This window comes from Ursus americanus, chromosome X, assembly GCF_024610735.1.
Source record: "Ursus americanus isolate L20-20 chromosome X, mUrsAme1.1.p, whole genome shotgun sequence".
NCBI lineage: Eukaryota > Metazoa > Chordata > Mammalia > Carnivora > Ursidae > Ursus > Ursus americanus.
This window is the reverse complement of record NC_142164.1, coordinates 83,120,051-83,137,527: the sequence shown is the minus strand read 5'-3', so window position 1 is coordinate 83,137,527 and position 17,477 is coordinate 83,120,051. Positions and strand designations below refer to the sequence as shown.

Sequence of the window (17,477 nt, the reverse complement as noted above, 5' to 3'; positions counted from 1 at the left end):
ACTTCTTTATCAAGAACAGCTTCAGGGGCGCCTGGGTGGCACAGCGGTTAAGCGTCTGCCTTCGGCTCAGGGCGTGATCCCTGCGTTATGGGATCGAGCCCCACATCAGGCTCCTCCGCTATGAGCCTGCTTCTTCCTCTCCCACTCCCCCTGCTTGTGTTCCCTCTCTCGCTGGCTGTCTCTATCTCTGTCGAATAAATAAATAAAATCTTTAAAAAAAAAAAAAAAAGAACAGCTTCAGCTGGAACCCCTGAATCCTGGTTGTATCTTAGTTCCCCCCACACGTGTCATTTTCTGTCCTGTTTGGCTACCACTGTAACACCAAGAAGATAGAAGTCCACAGTTCAGTGGGCAGGGTTCAGGTCACTTCACTGAGCCCCCTGCACCGGGCAGGCACAAAGGAAATGGTGGTACACAGTTGTCTCTTGTCTTGGCCTAGAGCCATTTGCCATCAAACATTTGCCACAATGTTTATGGAGTGCTTGCTATGGGCCAGACACAATATTCTAGGCATTGGAGACAGCAATGGATCAAAAAAAAAAAAAAAAGAATCCCCGCCTTGAGGGGTGTGTGTGGGTGTGTGTTGACGGGGGCTTATGTTCTGCTAGGGTGAGACCCAGAATAGACAAACACAAGTAAATTGTAAGAAGTTGACTGGTGTCATTCAAAAGGTCTGCAGGGCCAGGTCTGGGGGTCTCGAATGATGGGGGTGCAGGTAGGCATTTTTAAATAGGGTATTCAGGGAAGCCTTCATGAAGGTGACATTGAAGCAAGGACTTGAAAGCACGTGAAGGGATGAAGTATGTGGGTATCTAGAAGAATATTCCAGGCAAAGGGAACAGCAAGTGCAAAGTCCCCGAAGCTGGATTGGCCCTGCTTTATTCAGAAACAGCTTGAAGGGAACAAATGCATCTGGAGTGGAGTGAGAGGAAGAAAGGTAGGAAATGAGAATGAGGTCAGAGAAGTGATGGACCTGATGGTCTAGCCCGCGGTGGACTTCTGTCTTTGTCAAGTATTTCCACTCCCATCATGCGCTGGTAAATCCTCGCTAGTATGAACTTTACTTAAAACTCTAACCGGTGTGATCAAGGCTGCCATAAAAGGAAGCCCAGAAGAGGCGGGGAAGTTGGCTTTGGACTGGGGTGCAGTGTAAAGATGTCCCAGAAGGCCTGCCAAAAGCTGCCGCCATTTGAGCTGGGCTTGTTGATAGGGTAGGAGTTTTCCAGGCATAGAGTGAGGAATTAGGGGTGCTGGCAGTGCTTGACACACAACAGGCGCGCAATAAATAAAACCGAAAACCGCAGACCTGGGGAGAGCCACGGGCGGGGCTCTGGCAGGCAAGAGGTAGATGAGAGGTGGCAGGCAAGAAAACCCAATTCAGGGTGCATACGCAAAGGCTCGCGTGAGGCAGAAAAAGAGGTCTCCTTCCGACCTGAAGTCCCGAGCATGCGCAGTAATGCACCCTCCCCTCTAAAGGTCCGCCTTTCCTCTTTTCTCAGCCTAGGCTCCACCCCGTGAGTCTTGCTGAAGGGGGGGGGGAATGGGAGGGGTTAGAGGCGGGACGAAAGACGATTGAACCCTCTTTTGACCAATCATCTTGCGGAATATTCGGCCTATAGTGAGAGAGGCGCTCAGAACAAAAAGAAGAGCCCACCCCCAGTGCTGAAAGCCAATGAAAACCTGGCAGAGGCGTGGTTCGGGGGGCAGTGAAATCACGCCTCTTCAGCTCAGCCACGCCCTTCATTCTTGCGCTGCCTCACCCCAGGGGGCAAATCCGATTGGCTGGGCGACAACCTCAAAGGGCGGGGCCGCACACGTTCACAGTGGGAATGAGCTAGCGGAGGGGGGGGAGCTGGGCGGGGCTAGACTCTGTCCTATCTAAGGTGGTAAAGGCCAATGATTCTCCAGGCCGCCTCTCCTAGGAAAGTCATCTTCTCGCGAACCTTTAAAATTCCTGCCTTCTGAGGCACCTCAAGGGACTCAGACTGACTGCTTCATCTGTCTTTTTCCTCCTTGCAAAAGTCCCGTTTGCCACCATGGGGATGTACCAAGTGAGACCACGTAGGGGGACCGAGTGGTGACCGGCACGCTGGTTACTGGCTGCTGCCCACTTCGGCGCTAGCAAACTTCTAGCAAGATCGGAACTGAGTACTAAGCAACCTCTACACTTCCCCCTGGCGCCGTTCCAGGGCTGGCGCCACATTCCCCGGTGGGCGCGCAATGGCCGCGCCCCCTCCCGCTGCGGACGGGTCTTTTGGTACATGCAGTCCGAGGTGAGTCCCCTCCTTCCCACTTCAGCCTTTTCGGCGCGTGCGTGCGCATGCGCGGAGCGCGGCGCGCGCGGCGGTTGGGCCGTTGGGTGTTCGGCCCTGGGATCCGCCGCGTCTCCGCAAGCAGTCGGCTCTGAGCCGCGAGCCGCCGTGAGCTCTCGGATTCGAGTGGGCACCAGCGAGCCCGGGGGCATCGCCCGCAGCGGCCAAGCTCATGGCCGGCTGAGCGGGACGCCGCCGCCGCCTCAACCACCGCCGCCGCCGCCGCCTCCTCCTCCTCAGCCGGCGGCGGCCCGGGCCCAGCAGCCATGGCCGAAGACTACTGGGACGGGCGCCTGCGGCGAACAGGAGGAGAAGGAGGTCGCGCGGCCTCAGCCCGGGCCGCCGCCCCAGGCGCCGCCGCGCCGGCCCCGCGGCGCTGAGGTTGCTCGCGCGCCCCCGCCGGTGAGCGCGTCCCCGAGACGTGGGGTGGGGGGCTGCCCTTCCTCTTGCAGAACCAACCCAGACCCCGGGCGGTGCCCAGGGGTCTGGGCTGCACCGCTGGCATGTGCCCCCTCCCCCAGCGAATTTCCCAGAGTGCACCGGGGCGGGGGTCATTCGGGGCCTCCCTGACCTTGGCCCCGCCCTGGGCCCGGTCTGGAAACGGGATGGGCAGTCCTGTGGGTGCTAATGGGGAGCAGGGTGATCAAAGGACCAGAGGTTGTGGAAGTGGGTGGTGAAAGGCTCGAGGTTTGCTAAAGGCCTGAGCTGTGGAGGGGTCGGAGCATGTGATAATAAGTCTTACCGCTGTGTAGGGCTTGAGGCCCAGCGCGTGCTAACGGGCGGGCGAGGCAGTGAAGGGCCCGGACGGTGTGTGATAGGGGAGAGCATGTCAGAGGAATGCTGAGGTATGCAAACGGGGTTATAGATGTGGAGAGACCCCGTGTGTGTTAATGGGGAATAAGGTGGTAGAGATAGCAGAAGGTATGCTAATAGGATCAGGGCTCTGAAACCCTGTGTGTGGTACGGAGCGTCAGGTTGGTGTTAATAGTGTGTATTTGTCCGTGAGGGACTGCAGCGTGCGGGGGTCCAGAGAGTGCTCATGGAGGTCAGGGTAGTGGAAGAACTGGAGTGTTGAGAGTGTGCTAATGGGGGTCTTAGGTGTAGAGGGTACATGTATGTGTTAATAAAGGTCTGGGTAGAGTGAGGCCCAGGATATGCTGATGGAGACAGAGTGGTGGAAGACCTGAGCCTGTGCTGCTGGGTACCAGGAGTTATATGGGGTGGGAGGGCACAGTGGTGAGGGAAATGTCTTAGCACCGTAAGAGGTTCAGTATATTAAGGATCAAGATGGTGTGAGGTTAGTGTGTGTGAGTGTGTGTGTGTGTCCATGTCCATGAGGACAGGGGATGTGAGACTCCAGGATGCGACAAGGGACAGTTATATATGAAACTCTAGTGACCATTGGTGTGGGTTTAAAGCCTTGGAGGTGCTTAAATGTGTGCCATTGGGGGGAAGAGTCAGAGCAGTATGGGGTCTGGAAAATGCTAGTGAGCGTCAGAACATTGTGAAGACAGTGTGTGCTTGTGTCCACGGGGGACTGGGGTGTGTTGAGGTTCCAGGGGGTGCGGTAAGGAGGATCAGGGTTGTGAAGGGATTCAGGTGTGAACCAACAGGCATTATAGGTGTGGAGGAGTTGAAGCAGAGAGAAAGGACAGGAATACGTGAAGGTCTAGGTGTGATAAAGTGGATTCAGAACCATGGAAGGCTGAAGTGTGTGCTAATGGGGCTCCAGGCTGAATGAAGACCTGTGTGCGCTAATGAGGGTCAGGCCATTATAGAACACTGTGTTTGTGTGTCCCTGGGGAATGGGGCTGAGTAAGGGTTCAGGGTGTGCTAATGGGGAGGCAGTGTGCGAGGCCCAGTGTGTGCTAATAGAGGTCAGGGTGAAGTGAAGGTCCAGCTTGCTCTGATGGGAGGTGGTGGGGACAGGGTAGTGAGAGGACCAGAATATGGGTTTAACGGTGGTTATAGCTGTGGAGGGGTCTGAGCGTGGGCAAAAACAGTCAGGTCAGGGATTGGCAAGTTTCACTTTGTGTTAATTAGATTCAGGGCAGTGTGAAGGTCCAGTGAGTGCTAATTTGGGTCAGCTGCAGAGGGTCCCAAGTGCATGTTAATAGGGGTCAGAATCATGCACGGGGAACAGCGTGTTAATAGGGATGAGTGCTTTGGAGAAGCTGATAGGCAGCTGGGCCTGGGAGGCGCCTAAGAATGTGGTGGTGAGAGTTAACTTAGAGGGGCCCGAGCCTGTGCAAACAGAGTTCTCTGCTCTGTTGGGGCTTCCTATGCTGATGGGGATTAGAAATAAATGGGGAAATTGCAGGTACTGGTAGTTAAAATGCAGAGAGGCCTTCTTGAGGGGCCAGTGTGTGCTTATGGGGGTCTGGACAGGATGAGGAGGGTGTGTCCTTGGTGGGAGTTGTGTGATGATTGTGATGACTAGAGTGTGATGACTGTGTCCTCAGTGGACAGTGTGGTGTGAGGTGATGAGTGCCCTTGGTGTGAGAGTATTCTGAGGATGGGTGTATGTCCTCGGGGGTCAGGAAGGACATATGCCCTTTTTTTGAGTGCAGTTGTGTATCCAGTTTCTTGTTCCCTCCTTCCCGATTCTGAAATCTAAAAAGCTCAGAAAATGGAAATAATAATATTTAAAAGTTTTATTGCATATTAATGTTCAAGTGTCTCTGTTCACAAAGGTCTGCCCAGGGCACCCCTGCTGGGAATGTTGCGTGATACACAGATTTTGTATCCTGTCTTCCTAAAATCCCCAAAAAACTGAACTCTGGAACATGTCCAGCCCTTGGAGTTTCCAGTTAGAGGTCATGGACCCTGGCTCCTTCTGGCTCCCTCCTCATCTTCCATCCAGCCCTACTTACCGCCCCCCAGATGCCCCATTCCCTGCCACAACAGGCAGAGCCGACTGGGTATTCGTACCATGGATGCAAGACTGCCTTTGGGGCTGACCATGCTTCTTCTTCAGCTTCAGGTCCTGTGTTTGGACTACTGGGTCAGGATTTTTGTTGTTATCCTGGGTTCTCTGAATGGACCTCATCCTCTTTACTGGGGTCTTTCTGCTAGGCTGGCCCCTCTACTCCTCCTGGGAGTGGTGAGGCCAGGTAAGTAGAACCAGGGTGTAGGGACCAGTGGGGTAAGCACCTGATTTCAAGGTAACAGATGACCCACTTCTCTCCTCGAATCCAGCCCCAGCCTCATCCTCCCACCTCCTATCTAGCTCCACTTCCCTTGGGCCCAGGGCCATCTTAGGCCCTGCTGTGAGTCCAGATGGTTCCTAGGCCAGGTCTTTCCCCCTCCTTGCTGGCCTGGAGCCCAGGAGGAAGCAGAAGAAGGCCAGCCTAAGCCTTTTGGTGGCCCTGTTCCTTCCAGCAGCCCCATCTAGGTCATCTTCCTGCCGATGCCAGTGTCCCTGGGCCACCTTTTCTGGAGTTGTTCACGAGTAGCAGACTTACCCTGTCCATCCTGGTAGAGATTGGTGTTAGGCCCTCAGCCCCCTGATTCATTAATTTCTGCCATAAGCACTTTTTGAGCATCTACTCTGTGTCAGTCACTGTTCCAGGTCCTCAGGATATAGCCGTGACCTAAACAGACAGAAATCTACCCTGGCGGAGCTGATCTTCTAGTTATGGCGGTGAGGAGACAGACAGTTAAGAATATAGAAACCAATAAGTAGATGGTATCATTTCTGAGGAGGTGATAAGAGCTGGGGGGATAATTTGGCAAAGTGAGGGGGAGCTCAGTGTGGTTGAGATTTTAAATAGGGTTTTTTGTGGAGGGTTTATCCATGAAAAAGGTGATATTTGAGCAAGGGTCCGAAGGGGGTGAGGGAGTGAGCTATTTTGAAATATGGGGGAAGGGTATTCCACGTACCAGGAACGGCCAGTGCAAAGGTCCTGAGGTGGGACTGCTGGGTGTGGTTGCAGATCAGCCACCAGCAATGGTTGAGGGGAAGGTGAGGCCAGAGAGATAATAAGGGGTGAAAAGGGTAAGACCTTGTGGGCCACCCTTGAGCACTGAGACATTTTTGGGGGGTGATAAGGGAGATGTGCACTCTCAAGTAGAGGAGAAATGAGGGTAGGCCTGGCTTATAAAAATCTTGAGTGGGACCCATAGGGTCCCAACCTGATTGAAACTTTCCAGCAGCCCTCAGGACAGCTGGCATCTATTGAGATCCCCCCCCCAACCTACCCAGTGGTTGGGTCTGGGCAGGACTCCCCTCTCTGTGCACCCCTCACTTGAGTAGACCAGTGGGGTAGTCCACTCACTGTGACAATGGTTGCTGGGGAAGGCGGGCGGGTCCTTGTGGTTGTGGGGAACATTCTGCCTTGGCAGTTGGGGGTGATGTGGGGCTGGTGCCGGTGGAACATGCCATTCTATGGGCGAGCCTGGGGCCGTATTGGCGGCCCCTCGGTCCTGGGCGAGCCCCTCGCCCCACCCACAGCTGGGACCATCACCACCGCTGCACCTGAGAATGCCTGCTGTAGAGGCCTTTGTTCCCGCAGTGAGGCTGCCCCCATAGAGGCCGACAGTCCACCAGTTGGGCCTTTGCCCTCAGCCAGCCACCCAGGCCTCAACACCCAGGTGCGCTACTTAGGACTAGGGTCCCCAGGGACTGGCTGTAGGTGGGCAGGCACTGACAAGGGTCCCCATCTGTGCCAGGTTTCCGGGAATCCCGAGTGGCTCCAGGCCTCCGCAGTGGTTGGGTGGGAACTGACACAAGTTCATGTCAGTGTGCCTCACTAAGTTGTCTTGGGCTTTAGGGGGCCCATGGTGGCCAGGCGAGTGCTAACGTGGGACCCATTCCCATCTATCCCTCCTGCTCAGGTCGCCATGGATCGGATGAAGAAGATCAAGCGGCAGCTGTCGATGACACTCCGAGGGGGCCGAGGTGTGGACAAGACCAATGGTGCCCCTGAACAGATAGGCCTGGATGAGAGTGGGGGTGGCGGTGGCAGTGACCTTGGAGAGGTACCCACTCGTGCCGCTCCTGGGGAACCTCGCTCTGGACGGGGCCCACTCAGCTCTGCACCAGGTAGGTCTACTGACTGCTCTTGCCCCCAAGACTGGTCCCCAGGTGCTGCCTCCCAGCCGAGTTCCCCTAGACTTGTGTTATTTCTGTTTTCCTTTCTCCATTTTTTCTCCCCTCCCTGCCATCCTCTCAACACCCTCTCTCTATCTGCCCATCTGTGTCCCTTTCCTTGGCTTTGTGCCCAGGCCTCAGGGGGGAGGAAGAGTGCCCTGCCTGCTGCAGCTGCCCCAACCTTCCCTTTGCCCTTCTCCTGCACTCTGCTGTGGCCCCCTCAGGCCTACGGGTGCCTGCCTGCCCTGGGCCCGCCTTCCCAGGGCTTTTGGCTACTCTGCCGCTGCCTGCCTCCTGGCCCTGGGCCAGCACCAGTCTCAGCTCACCCCTGGAATGGGGTGCTCCACTAGGTGACTATTGCCCCTCCACCCCTTTTCAACCCGTCCAAGCCTGACTGAACCTCCCTGGGCCTTGCCACTCTCTTCCTGAGGGACTCCAGGCTGCTCTGGGGGCTTGTGTGTACATGTGTGGTGAAGGAATGTGTTATGCTGGGGAGGGGGTTCCTGGGGCTCCAGACCTCAACTGGTCTGCCCTCCTCCCCCCTGTCCTCACTGCCAGAGATTGTACATGAGGACTTGAAGATGGGGTCTGATGGGGAAAGTGACCAGGCTTCAGCCACGTCCTCGGATGAGGTGCAGTCGCCAGTGAGGGTGCGCATGCGCAACCATCCCCCACGCAAGATCTCCACTGAGGTGCTTAACCCCCTGTCTGGCTGGTGGTGGGGCTAGAAAAGAGGGTTAAGCCAGGGGAGGTGGAGCTCATGGTCCTGTTTCCCCCCTCTCTTGCCTGCTAGGACATCAACAAGCGCCTGTCACTACCAGCCGACATCCGGCTGCCTGAGGGCTACCTTGAGAAGCTGACCCTCAATAGCCCTATCTTCGACAAGCCCCTCAGCCGCCGCCTCCGCCGTGTCAGCCTGGTGAGCGTCTTCTGTTTCTGTCCTCTCCTCCTCCCACTTCTCTCTTCCCTAGTCCCCTCTCATGAGCCTGCTTCAACCTGCCCCTTTACCCCACAGTCTGAGATTGGCTTTGGGAAACTGGAGACCTACATCAAGCTGGACAAGCTGGGTGAGGTGAGAGACAATCATGAGGCCTGTGGTGGGGATGGGGTCCGTGAGAACTTTCTGCAGCCTCCAGCTCCCCTCCCATCACTCTTCCTCACACCCCAGGGTACCTATGCCACCGTCTACAAAGGCAAAAGCAAGCTCACAGACAACCTTGTGGCACTCAAGGAGATCAGACTGGAACACGAAGAGGGGGCACCCTGCACCGCCATCCGGGAAGGTACAAACACCTAGGAAGGCTGTCCCAGGCTTCCCGGGCTCTCCCCATGGCACATACACACACGCTCCATAGTGAGAACAGGGACTGGGGGTTTTGAGACTTCCCTTCTGACACTCTGGGCTTCATGAGAAAGTGCCCATCATGCAGATACCTAGATAATAATCAGGGTAACCAGGAATCTGTTCCCATTTGGAGAAGAGGCCAAGGAATTAGAAAGTAGGGTGCTTGCTTTGGTTCTGAGAGCACCCACGAAAGTGCTCACCAGTTTCCTTGACATGACAGTTTCTAGTCAGACTGTCACACAGAATGAATTTGAATTGCATAGAAATTTTATGTGCAAACTCAATTTCACACGAAGCTGTGGGCCTCTCTACTGTGGGTTGAAGCAAAACCCCTTTCCATAAATCAAGAACAGGTTGTGAAAATCTAATGTCACATAAGCCTGGGGCTGCAATCACAGATTCTTGCTCCATACTCTTCTCTGAGCTTTAGTTTCCACATCCGGAACATAGGGACACACCTTCCTGGCATTGGGTGGGCTAGAGCCAGTGGCTGTGAGCCACCACCCCAGAGTGCACGGGGAAAGAAAGAAACTGTGGGCTCATCCCTGTCTGGTCCTCATCTATCCTCTATCCTGAGGGTGGGGTCCTGACTCCCCCATCTCACTCCTATGCTTCCTGCAGTGTCCCTGCTCAAGGACCTCAAACATGCCAACATCGTCACGCTACATGACATCATCCACACGGAGAAGTCCCTCACCCTTGTCTTTGAGTACCTGGTAAGATTGGGTGGCAGTGGGTCCTGGGGGGAGGCGGGGAGATGGCCACTATCTCCTCTTCTCTCCTCTATCTCCTCTTCTCTCTTCAGGACAAGGACCTGAAACAGTACCTGGATGACTGTGGGAACGTGATCAACATGCACAACGTGAAAGTGGGTGTGGGGCAGGAAGCAGGGGCACACGGGGGCCCCCACTCACCCACTCCACCCCACAAATCTCCCAGAAACAGACTTTTCCCGTTTGGCTTTTTTGCTGGGAGCCCTTGGAGGGCATTGGGACCCTGCCCTCTTTCGTGAGATAAGGCTCTGGGCTCAGTGTCTGTGTTTGGGAGGGGAGCAGTGTCTGCTGGGGGTCAGGCTGCTGGATACCCTTTGACCTCCACCTGCCCTTCCTGGGTCCCTAGCTGTTCCTGTTCCAGCTGCTCCGTGGCCTGGCCTACTGCCACCGGCAGAAGGTGCTACACCGAGACCTCAAGCCCCAAAACCTGCTCATCAACGAGAGAGGAGAGCTGAAGCTGGCAGACTTTGGTACCCTGGCCTCCCCCTTCTTCCCAGTGATGCCCCAGCCTTACCCTCTTATACTCCCCCTTCCTCATGACCACCTAATCTCAGTGCCCTTCAGCTTCTCCAGGCTTTGCTTAAGACTCCCTCAGTCCCAACTGTGCTCTCCCCCAGACTGCCTGGGACCCCCTCAATTCCAGCTGCCCCTTCTCTCAACCTCCCAGGCCTGGCCCGAGCTAAGTCAATTCCAACGAAGACCTACTCCAATGAGGTGGTGACACTGTGGTACCGGCCCCCCGACATTCTGCTTGGGTCCACGGACTACTCTACCCAGATTGACATGTGGTGAGGACAGGTGGAAGTGTGGCAGGAGCCATGTGGTGAAGGGGGTGGCTTGGTCACAATGGCCAACCAGCCAACCGCCTCCCTGTTCACTGTGCCCTCCCTGCCTAGGGGTGTGGGCTGCATCTTCTATGAGATGGCCACAGGCCGGCCCCTCTTCCCAGGCTCCACAGTGGAGGAACAGCTGCACTTCATCTTCCGCATCTTGGGTGAGGGGGAATGAGCCCTAGGAGCTGTGGGGACATTTAGAGATGCCCTGTGGGTGCTTAGGGTAACTCTTCCCCACCAGGAACCCCAACTGAGGAGACGTGGCCAGGCATTCTGTCCAACGAAGAGTTCAAGACATACAACTACCCCAAGTATCGAGCCGAGGCCCTTTTGAGCCATGCACCCCGGTGAGTCTGGTGGGTGGGTTGGGTGGGTGTTAGGGGCAAGAGTGCCCAAACTCAATTTAAAGCAGGTCCCCTTGTCCTTGCTGTAGACTTGACAGCGATGGGGCTGACCTCCTCACCAAGCTGCTGCAGGTGAGTCCACCTTCCTGGGCCAGCCTTGGGGGTTAGGGGATTCTAGGTGTGGGGAAACGGGGGAGCTCCAGGGGTACAGTCTGGGGTGGGGAGGAAGAGAGGCCTACTGTTGAAGGTGTTCAATACGCCACCACTGCCGCCGCCGCCCCTGCCCTCCCCTCAGTTTGAAGGTCGCAATCGGATCTCCGCAGAGGACGCCATGAAACATCCATTCTTCCTCAGTCTGGGGGATCGGATCCATAAACTTCCTGACAGTGAGTGAAGCTGGTGGGGGGTGGAGAATAGGACACTGGGCAGGTTGTGCAGGGCTCTGGCTATGTCATCTCTAAGGGGGCACACCCTTGTTCAGACATGTGATGTGTTTATTACAAAAATTATTTGGTTTTTGGTTCCTTTTTACCTTTCATGGGAATTTTCAAACAGTCATAAAAATAGATGCAACATCACTTTCCCTTTTTTAGTAAACATTTTCTTATAAAATATATACGAAGAAATGCACAGATCATAAGTATACAGCACAATGAACTTTCGCAAACTAAACATACCCATGTGACAGGCAAACAGGTCAAAAAATAGGATGTGAGGGATTCCTGGGTGGCTCAGTCTGTTAAGCGTCTGCCTTTGGCTCAGGTCATGATCCCAGGGTCCTGGGATCGAGTCCTGTATAGGGCTCCCTGCTCACCAGGGAGTCTGCTTCTCCCTCTCCCTGCTGCTCCCCCTGCTTATGTGTGCGGTCTCTCTCTCGCTCTCTTGCTCTTTCTCTCTCTGACAAATAAATAAAATCTTTAAAAAAAAGAAAAGAAGATGTGAGAAGCACCCCCGAAGGTGCCCTCTTGTTTCCTTTAGTTATTCCTAGCCCCTTCCCAAGGGTTACCACTAGTTGGACTTCTAACAGCACAAGTTTTCCCCATCCTTGTAGCATATAGAAATGTAATCACACAGGGTGCTCTCTTTTTATACCTGATTTTTTAAAAAGATTTCTTTATTTTAGAGAGAGTGTGAGTTGGTGGGGAGGGGCAGAGGGATAGGGAGAGAAGTCCTCAAGCAGACTCCCAGCTGAGCATGGAGCCTGACATGGGGCTTGATCCCAGGACCCTGAGATCATGACCTGAGCCAAAACCAAGAGTTGGACACTTAACTGACTGAGCCACCCAGGCACCCTTTATTTGTTTTAGAGTGTATGCAGTGGGGAGGGGCAGAAGTAGAGGGACAGAGAGTCTTAAGCAGACTCCACGCTGAGTGCAGAGCCTGATGGGCTCAATTTCAGGACGCTGAGCCAAAACCAAGAGTCTGACGCTCAACTGACTGCACTACCCAGGCGCCCCTTTATGCCTGATTTTTAAAAACTTTTTAATATGGATACTTAAAAACGATATATATTTGGGGACGCCTGGTGGTTCAGTCAGTGGAGCTATGACTCTTGATGCTGGGGTTGTGAGTTCGAGTCCCATATTGGGTGTAGAGATTACTTTAAAAAAATAAGGGCACATGGGTGGCTCAGTTGGTTAAGCATCTGACTCTTGGTTTCAGCTCAGGTCATGATCTCAGTGTCGTGTCATGAGTTCGAGCCTTGCATTGGTCTCTGTGTGAAGTCTGCTTGTCTCTCCCTGTCCCTCTCTGCCCCTCCCCATATGCCTCTCTCTGTCTCTCTCTCAATAAGATTTTTTTTTAAAGATTTTATTTATTTGACACAGCGCGGACAAGCAGGGGGAGCAGGAGGGAGAGGGAGAAGTAGGCTCCTTGCTGAGCAGAGAGCCCACGTGGGGCTTGATGCAGGACCCCTGAGCCGAAGGCAGACACTTAACCAGATGAGCCACCCAGGCGCCCACCCCAATAAGATCTTTCTTTAAAAAAATAGGTACAATTATGTGTATTTATATGTTAGACCAAATAGTATGAGTCCCCAAGTACTCCATCAGGTGATCAACTTGTGGCCAATCTGGTTTTATCTGTACTCCCTCTGATTATTTTGAATCAGATCCCAGATATATCATTCATCTATAAATGTCAGCATGTATCTCTAAAATATTTCTTAAAAACAATATCATCATACCTTAAAAAAATTGGCCTGCTTGCTGTATCTCCCCACCGGATTAAACTAAATCAAATCCCAAATACCATTCATCACCTAGACTGCAATACCATTATCACACTTGACAAAATTACTGAATTCCTGGTGTCGTGTAATAGTCCATGTTCCATATTCCCTCGTTGTAGCTGGTTTGTGTGTAAGGATTATTTGATAGGTGAAAGTCAGGCCCCTCAAAGAAAAGGCAACTTTTTGTAATTCCCCAATGGGGCCATGTGGGAGGTGATCCTGGATGGCCCTGTGGGTCATTTCCCACTGTTTCTCTTCCACCCACAGCTACTTCCATATTTGCACTAAAGGAGATCCAGCTGCAAAAGGAGGCCAGCCTTCGGTCTTCATCAATGCCTGACTCAGGTAGGTGTGGCCCTTGCCCTCTTCACTGCCCCAGCCACCTACCTGCTTATCCACCAACAGCCATCCGCTCTGCTTTCCCCTGCAGGCAGGCCAGCTTTCCGCGTGGTGGACACCGAGTTCTAAGCTGAGTTCTAAGCCACAGACCGAGGCCCCAGCAGGCAGCAGCTGGAGGGATGCCACTCCCCTCACAGGGCAGCCCCCAACTGCATCCTCCTTGCTTGCTGCCTGCCTACCTGCCTGACTCATGCTCGCCTACCCACATGTCCCCTGCTGCCTGTCCGAACACCCGACCATTGGCCTGTCAACCCACCCATTGGCCTGTCTGCTGGGTGCTAACAAAGCTCTCATCGCTCCTTTGCCTGGTTTGTCTTGTCTTGTCTTGTCTGTCTGTCTCTCTCTGTCTCGGTAGTTGCCGGCGGACAGCATGGCCGTGCCAGCCTCCCACACTGAGGCCAGGCCTATCCCCCCTCCCCGTCATATCCTCCCCCAGGACCACTACCCCACGGCCAGCCAGGGGTCCGGAGCTAGCCCAGGCTGGGGATCTCGACTCAAACAAGATGTGGCAATGCCTTGGGTCTGAGGCTTTCCCTGCCTGCTTTCCTGCCTGCCCCACCTGCCTCATGTTGTGTGGGCCTTTTTTTGTTTGTTTCATTCATTGTTGTTTTTTAATTATTTTAAATGAGGTTTTCATTTTTTAAATGCAATATCTCTGTATACAGACTGGCTGGGCCCCACCCCCTGCGTGTGGCCCTCCCACAGTATTTTGTGCAATGAAGCCCCGCTCCCAGCCTTTCCAAGGCAGGGACACAGTCCCTATTTGGAACCCTGACCATCACCAGACCCGGGTCGGCTAAAGGAAAGCATGCCTCCACCATTCGCCTTCCTAACCCCCCCCCCCCTCGCCTGCCGTCCCCGGCTGCAGGGGGACCTGGGGACTACCGGAGACTCTGGGAGGTGGACGAGGTGGGGGGCCCCCACTCTTTCCCTCCTGCAGTCCCATAGCTGGGGCCTCCTTCCTTCTCAGGGTCTCCTTAGCCCAACCCTCCTGCCCCTGTCCCACTCGGTGCTGTTGAGTAGGGCCCTGCCAGGAACTGACCAACTCTTCAAGGAGCCATAGTGTGTATATGTGCACAAGCAGGGGCAGAGGGGTGCATGGGGGTCCATGCCCAGGCGTTATCCCCAAACCCCTGGGGAGGGTGAGGCAGGGCAGGGACAGTCTCTGGGGTCAGTCCCAGATGGGTGGTTACCTCCCCGTCCTCCACTCTAAACCTGGGGCCCTCAAATGGGGTGGGAGGGCTGGGGTGGGGGCCCTCCTAGTGGGGTTTGGGGGGTTGGGTTCCTGAATGCACCATAATCGCTGTATGAAATATTAAAAAAGTCTAAAGTGAAAAACCTGATTGCAAGTCCCTGCAGGGGTGGGGGTGGGCTCAATCCAAGGTGAGTCCTGGGACCTTGGAGAATTCGTAACTGGTTCCCATTGTCTAGGAGAGCACTAAGATAGGCTAGGGACATGGCATGACTATGAAAGGCATCTGGGGGGTTGCACATGCCAATAGTAGAACATTGAGTTGAAGCAGGTAGGGCAGGCTGAATAGAGGATGAACTAAGAAGCAGAGAGAAGATTCACCCAAGAATATGGCGAAGCCAGATGGTGGAGATGGGTGTATGTGGAGGGGCTGTTTGTTTGCAAGACACTTGGGAAGGCCCCATAAGACCAGGAGGTAGGGAGGAGAGGCCCAGTATGACCACATGTCAGAACTGGACACCATGAGGCAGGCCAGTTGGAGTATGAGAGGAGGGTAAATTTTGGACCACTGAGTAGGTAGGGGAATCCTTTAATGGGTCAAATTCAGGAGTGGGGCCATCAATGGATGGAACTGGAAGTTTGGATTATTGGTGTCCAGGAAGTAACAAACCATGGGCGTGGGTGAGATAACTGAGAAGGACGCAATGGCTACTGCAGGTAATAAGCCTAACTTAAGGCTGGTTACTGAAGTCCAGCGGTGGTGGCCCAAGGACCTCTAATCATTCCACGGTGCCCCTGTAAGCACTTTGGTGATATCTCAGCCTGCAGCCTTAACGATTGCATGATGGCTGCCATGTTCCCTGAGATGGGGAAACAAGCAGGGAAAACAGGACATCCTTCCTGTCTTATTTCCTTATAACAGGCCTGAACCTTCCACAAACAACTCAACGGACTTCCAGTGCCATTCCTCTGGCAGGAAGGGAGGCTGGGAAAATGAGGACCTTGCAAAAGGAGGCAGGATTGCCAGGCCAGACTTAAAAGGACTAGAATTCATACAACTGCTCTGGGAAGTGGTAGGGTCATTGGTGTGTGCAGAGGTGGGCCTTTGGAAGGTAAGGAACCAAACAGTCTAGGCCTGGGGAGGGAGGCCTCTTGTTGAATTGTAGGAAGGACAGGCTACCCAGTAAATGGGGAGGGGGAGTCTGCAGAGGGGCAATGAGAAGAGGCAATTCAGAGAATATGACAGGATTCAGCTGCGCTTGAAGAGCAGCTACTTGCCCCGTGCCAGACCCAACTGTGCCATTATAGAGACCCTGGGGTGAAAGGGCTGTTCGCTTCTCCCTCAGAGTTTACACAACCGAGTTGTAAACCCTCAGCTGTGCCAGGTCTGGGCTAGGGGATGGAATCGCAGTAATAAAGACACAATCCCTGCTCTATAGAGGTTAACTGAAAATAGAAATTATGATATCCAGTGGATGGGTGTTTGAAATTGTGCAGGGAGAGGGTATTCTGGACACTCCAGGCCCGGGGAGCTGTGTGCATGAGCTTAGAGCTATGGGAAGGCAAGCTGTGGTCTCGCTTGTGGGGATGGGTGGTGGTGATAAGGAGGTCACCGAACCAGAGCCAGAATCATGAGCCTGTGTCTTAGGGAGTATGTAGGATGGTCAGGTCGGGGAAGCCAGCAGGCAGGTAGATACAGGGAGCCAGAGAGTGAAATATCCAAGTTATCAACAAGAGGTAGGGCTGGAAGCCCCAGCAGAAAAGGATGGCAGAGCCTAGTGCAGTGGTTCTCAACCAGTGAACACTGGCAATGTCTATAGAGACAACTTCCGGGAACGAGATGATTAGGGGATGATAACTTGCTATCCAGTGGGTAAAGGGCAGGGATGCAGCTAAATATCCTACAATGCTTCCCACAACAGGGAAATGTCCATTGTGCCTAGGTTGAGAACCCCTGGCCTGGTGCAATGGTTCTAAACTTTCTGGTCACGATCCCCTTATATTAAAAATTGAGGACATCTAAAGAGCTTTTGCTGATGTAGCCTCGGAATATTCCACCACACATGCAAGAGAGAATGACAATGACAAAGTATTGTGGAAATAGTTTTGACTTTGTGAACCCTCCTGAGAAGGTCTCCTGAACCAGTAGGAACCCTGGAACCACAGTTTGGGAATCTATGGCCTGGTGCTTAAGGTCACAGCTCTGAGTTCGAACCACAGCTCAGCCATTTACTAGCTGGGGCAAAATGAATTAACGTTTCTGGTCCTCAGCTTGCCCCATTGAAGTCCATAGGTGACAGTGATATTTATCTGCTGCCTAAGGCTACTATTTACGTGCAATAAAGCACTTAAGCAGGGCCAACTATTATTAGTTATCATTGCTATAACGCCAACAAATACGCTGGGCCTGAGGCTGACTTGCCTTCAACACGTTTGTCAAGAGAGTAAATCTAGTTCAGGCAGGGAAGCGGCCCGCAGGCCTGGGTGGTGACCTTTCGTACCAGGTTTGGATGGCCGAGAAGAGCAATGCAATGAAGGTAGGGCATTCTCATCAGGCTAACAAAAACTCTCAGGGCAGGGGCCGCGGTTCCCTACCAGAGCACGGGACCGAGAAAGCCCGTAACCTTTTTGTCCCTGAGCATTCCCCAAAATGTCCTCGTCCGTATCGGGGACCTCCGCCTCCACTTTTCCACACCACCTTTTGCCTAGACTCAACATGGCGTTAAAATCCGACAAGGCACCTTTGTCTTTCTTAGTTCCCAACTGGAGGTTTTACCCCGCCCATGGGCCGCAGAGATCACCGCCCACAGTCCGATGCCCGCCTAGCCCCTCCACGCGTCCGAGCGTGGGGTCCCTTTCCAAGATGGCAGTTGCCCCCTGGCTGTTTGGGGGGCTCTGTTTCCGTTTCCGGGACCAGAATCCGGAAGTGGCCGTTGAGGGGGCCTCTTCCTATATCT

The 17,477-nt window shown here is 53.9% G+C and overlaps 1 protein-coding gene across 12 annotated transcripts; it reads left to right on the top strand.

Moving 5' to 3' along the window:
- Positions 1 to 1,905: 1,905 nt before the first annotated feature.
- Positions 1,906 to 16,635, top strand: CDK16 (cyclin dependent kinase 16). Of its 12 annotated transcripts, XM_087860289.1 has the most exons (17): positions 2,313 to 2,714; positions 5,872 to 5,955; positions 7,149 to 7,356; positions 7,963 to 8,096; positions 8,198 to 8,323; positions 8,420 to 8,476; positions 8,573 to 8,687; positions 9,371 to 9,465; positions 9,555 to 9,617; positions 9,869 to 9,992; positions 10,190 to 10,310; positions 10,419 to 10,516; positions 10,597 to 10,702; positions 10,768 to 10,831; positions 10,995 to 11,085; positions 13,197 to 13,274; positions 15,443 to 15,946. In XM_087860289.1, exons 2-17 carry the CDS (start codon positions 5,950 to 5,952, stop codon positions 15,556 to 15,558), a joined length of 1,602 nt encoding a protein of 533 aa, XP_087716415.1. In that variant the 5' UTR covers positions 2,313 to 2,714; positions 5,872 to 5,949; the 3' UTR covers positions 15,559 to 15,946. The 12 variants fall into 12 exon arrangements, with proteins under 12 accessions (XP_087716414.1, XP_087716417.1, XP_087716418.1 ...); XM_087860288.1 differs by lacking the exons at positions 2,313 to 2,714; positions 5,872 to 5,955 and adding an exon at positions 1,906 to 2,273 and having other exon boundaries at positions 15,443 to 15,949; XM_087860291.1 differs by lacking the exons at positions 2,313 to 2,714; positions 5,872 to 5,955; positions 15,443 to 15,946 and adding exons at positions 1,908 to 2,273; positions 13,684 to 14,586.
- Positions 16,636 to 17,477: the final 842 nt, after the last annotated feature.

Coding starts and splice junctions, on each gene's coding strand:
- CDK16 (XM_087860282.1), top strand. CDS start 6,597: ATGGTTGCTGGGGAAGGCGGGCGGGTCCTTGTGGTTGTGGGGAACATT. Junction 10,311..10,418: donor TCTACCCAGATTGACATGTG/GTGAGGACAGGT, acceptor CTCCCTGCCTAG/GGGTGTGGGCTGCATCTTCT. Junction 10,832..10,994: donor TCCTCACCAAGCTGCTGCAG/GTGAGTCCACCT, acceptor CCCTCCCCTCAG/TTTGAAGGTCGCAATCGGAT.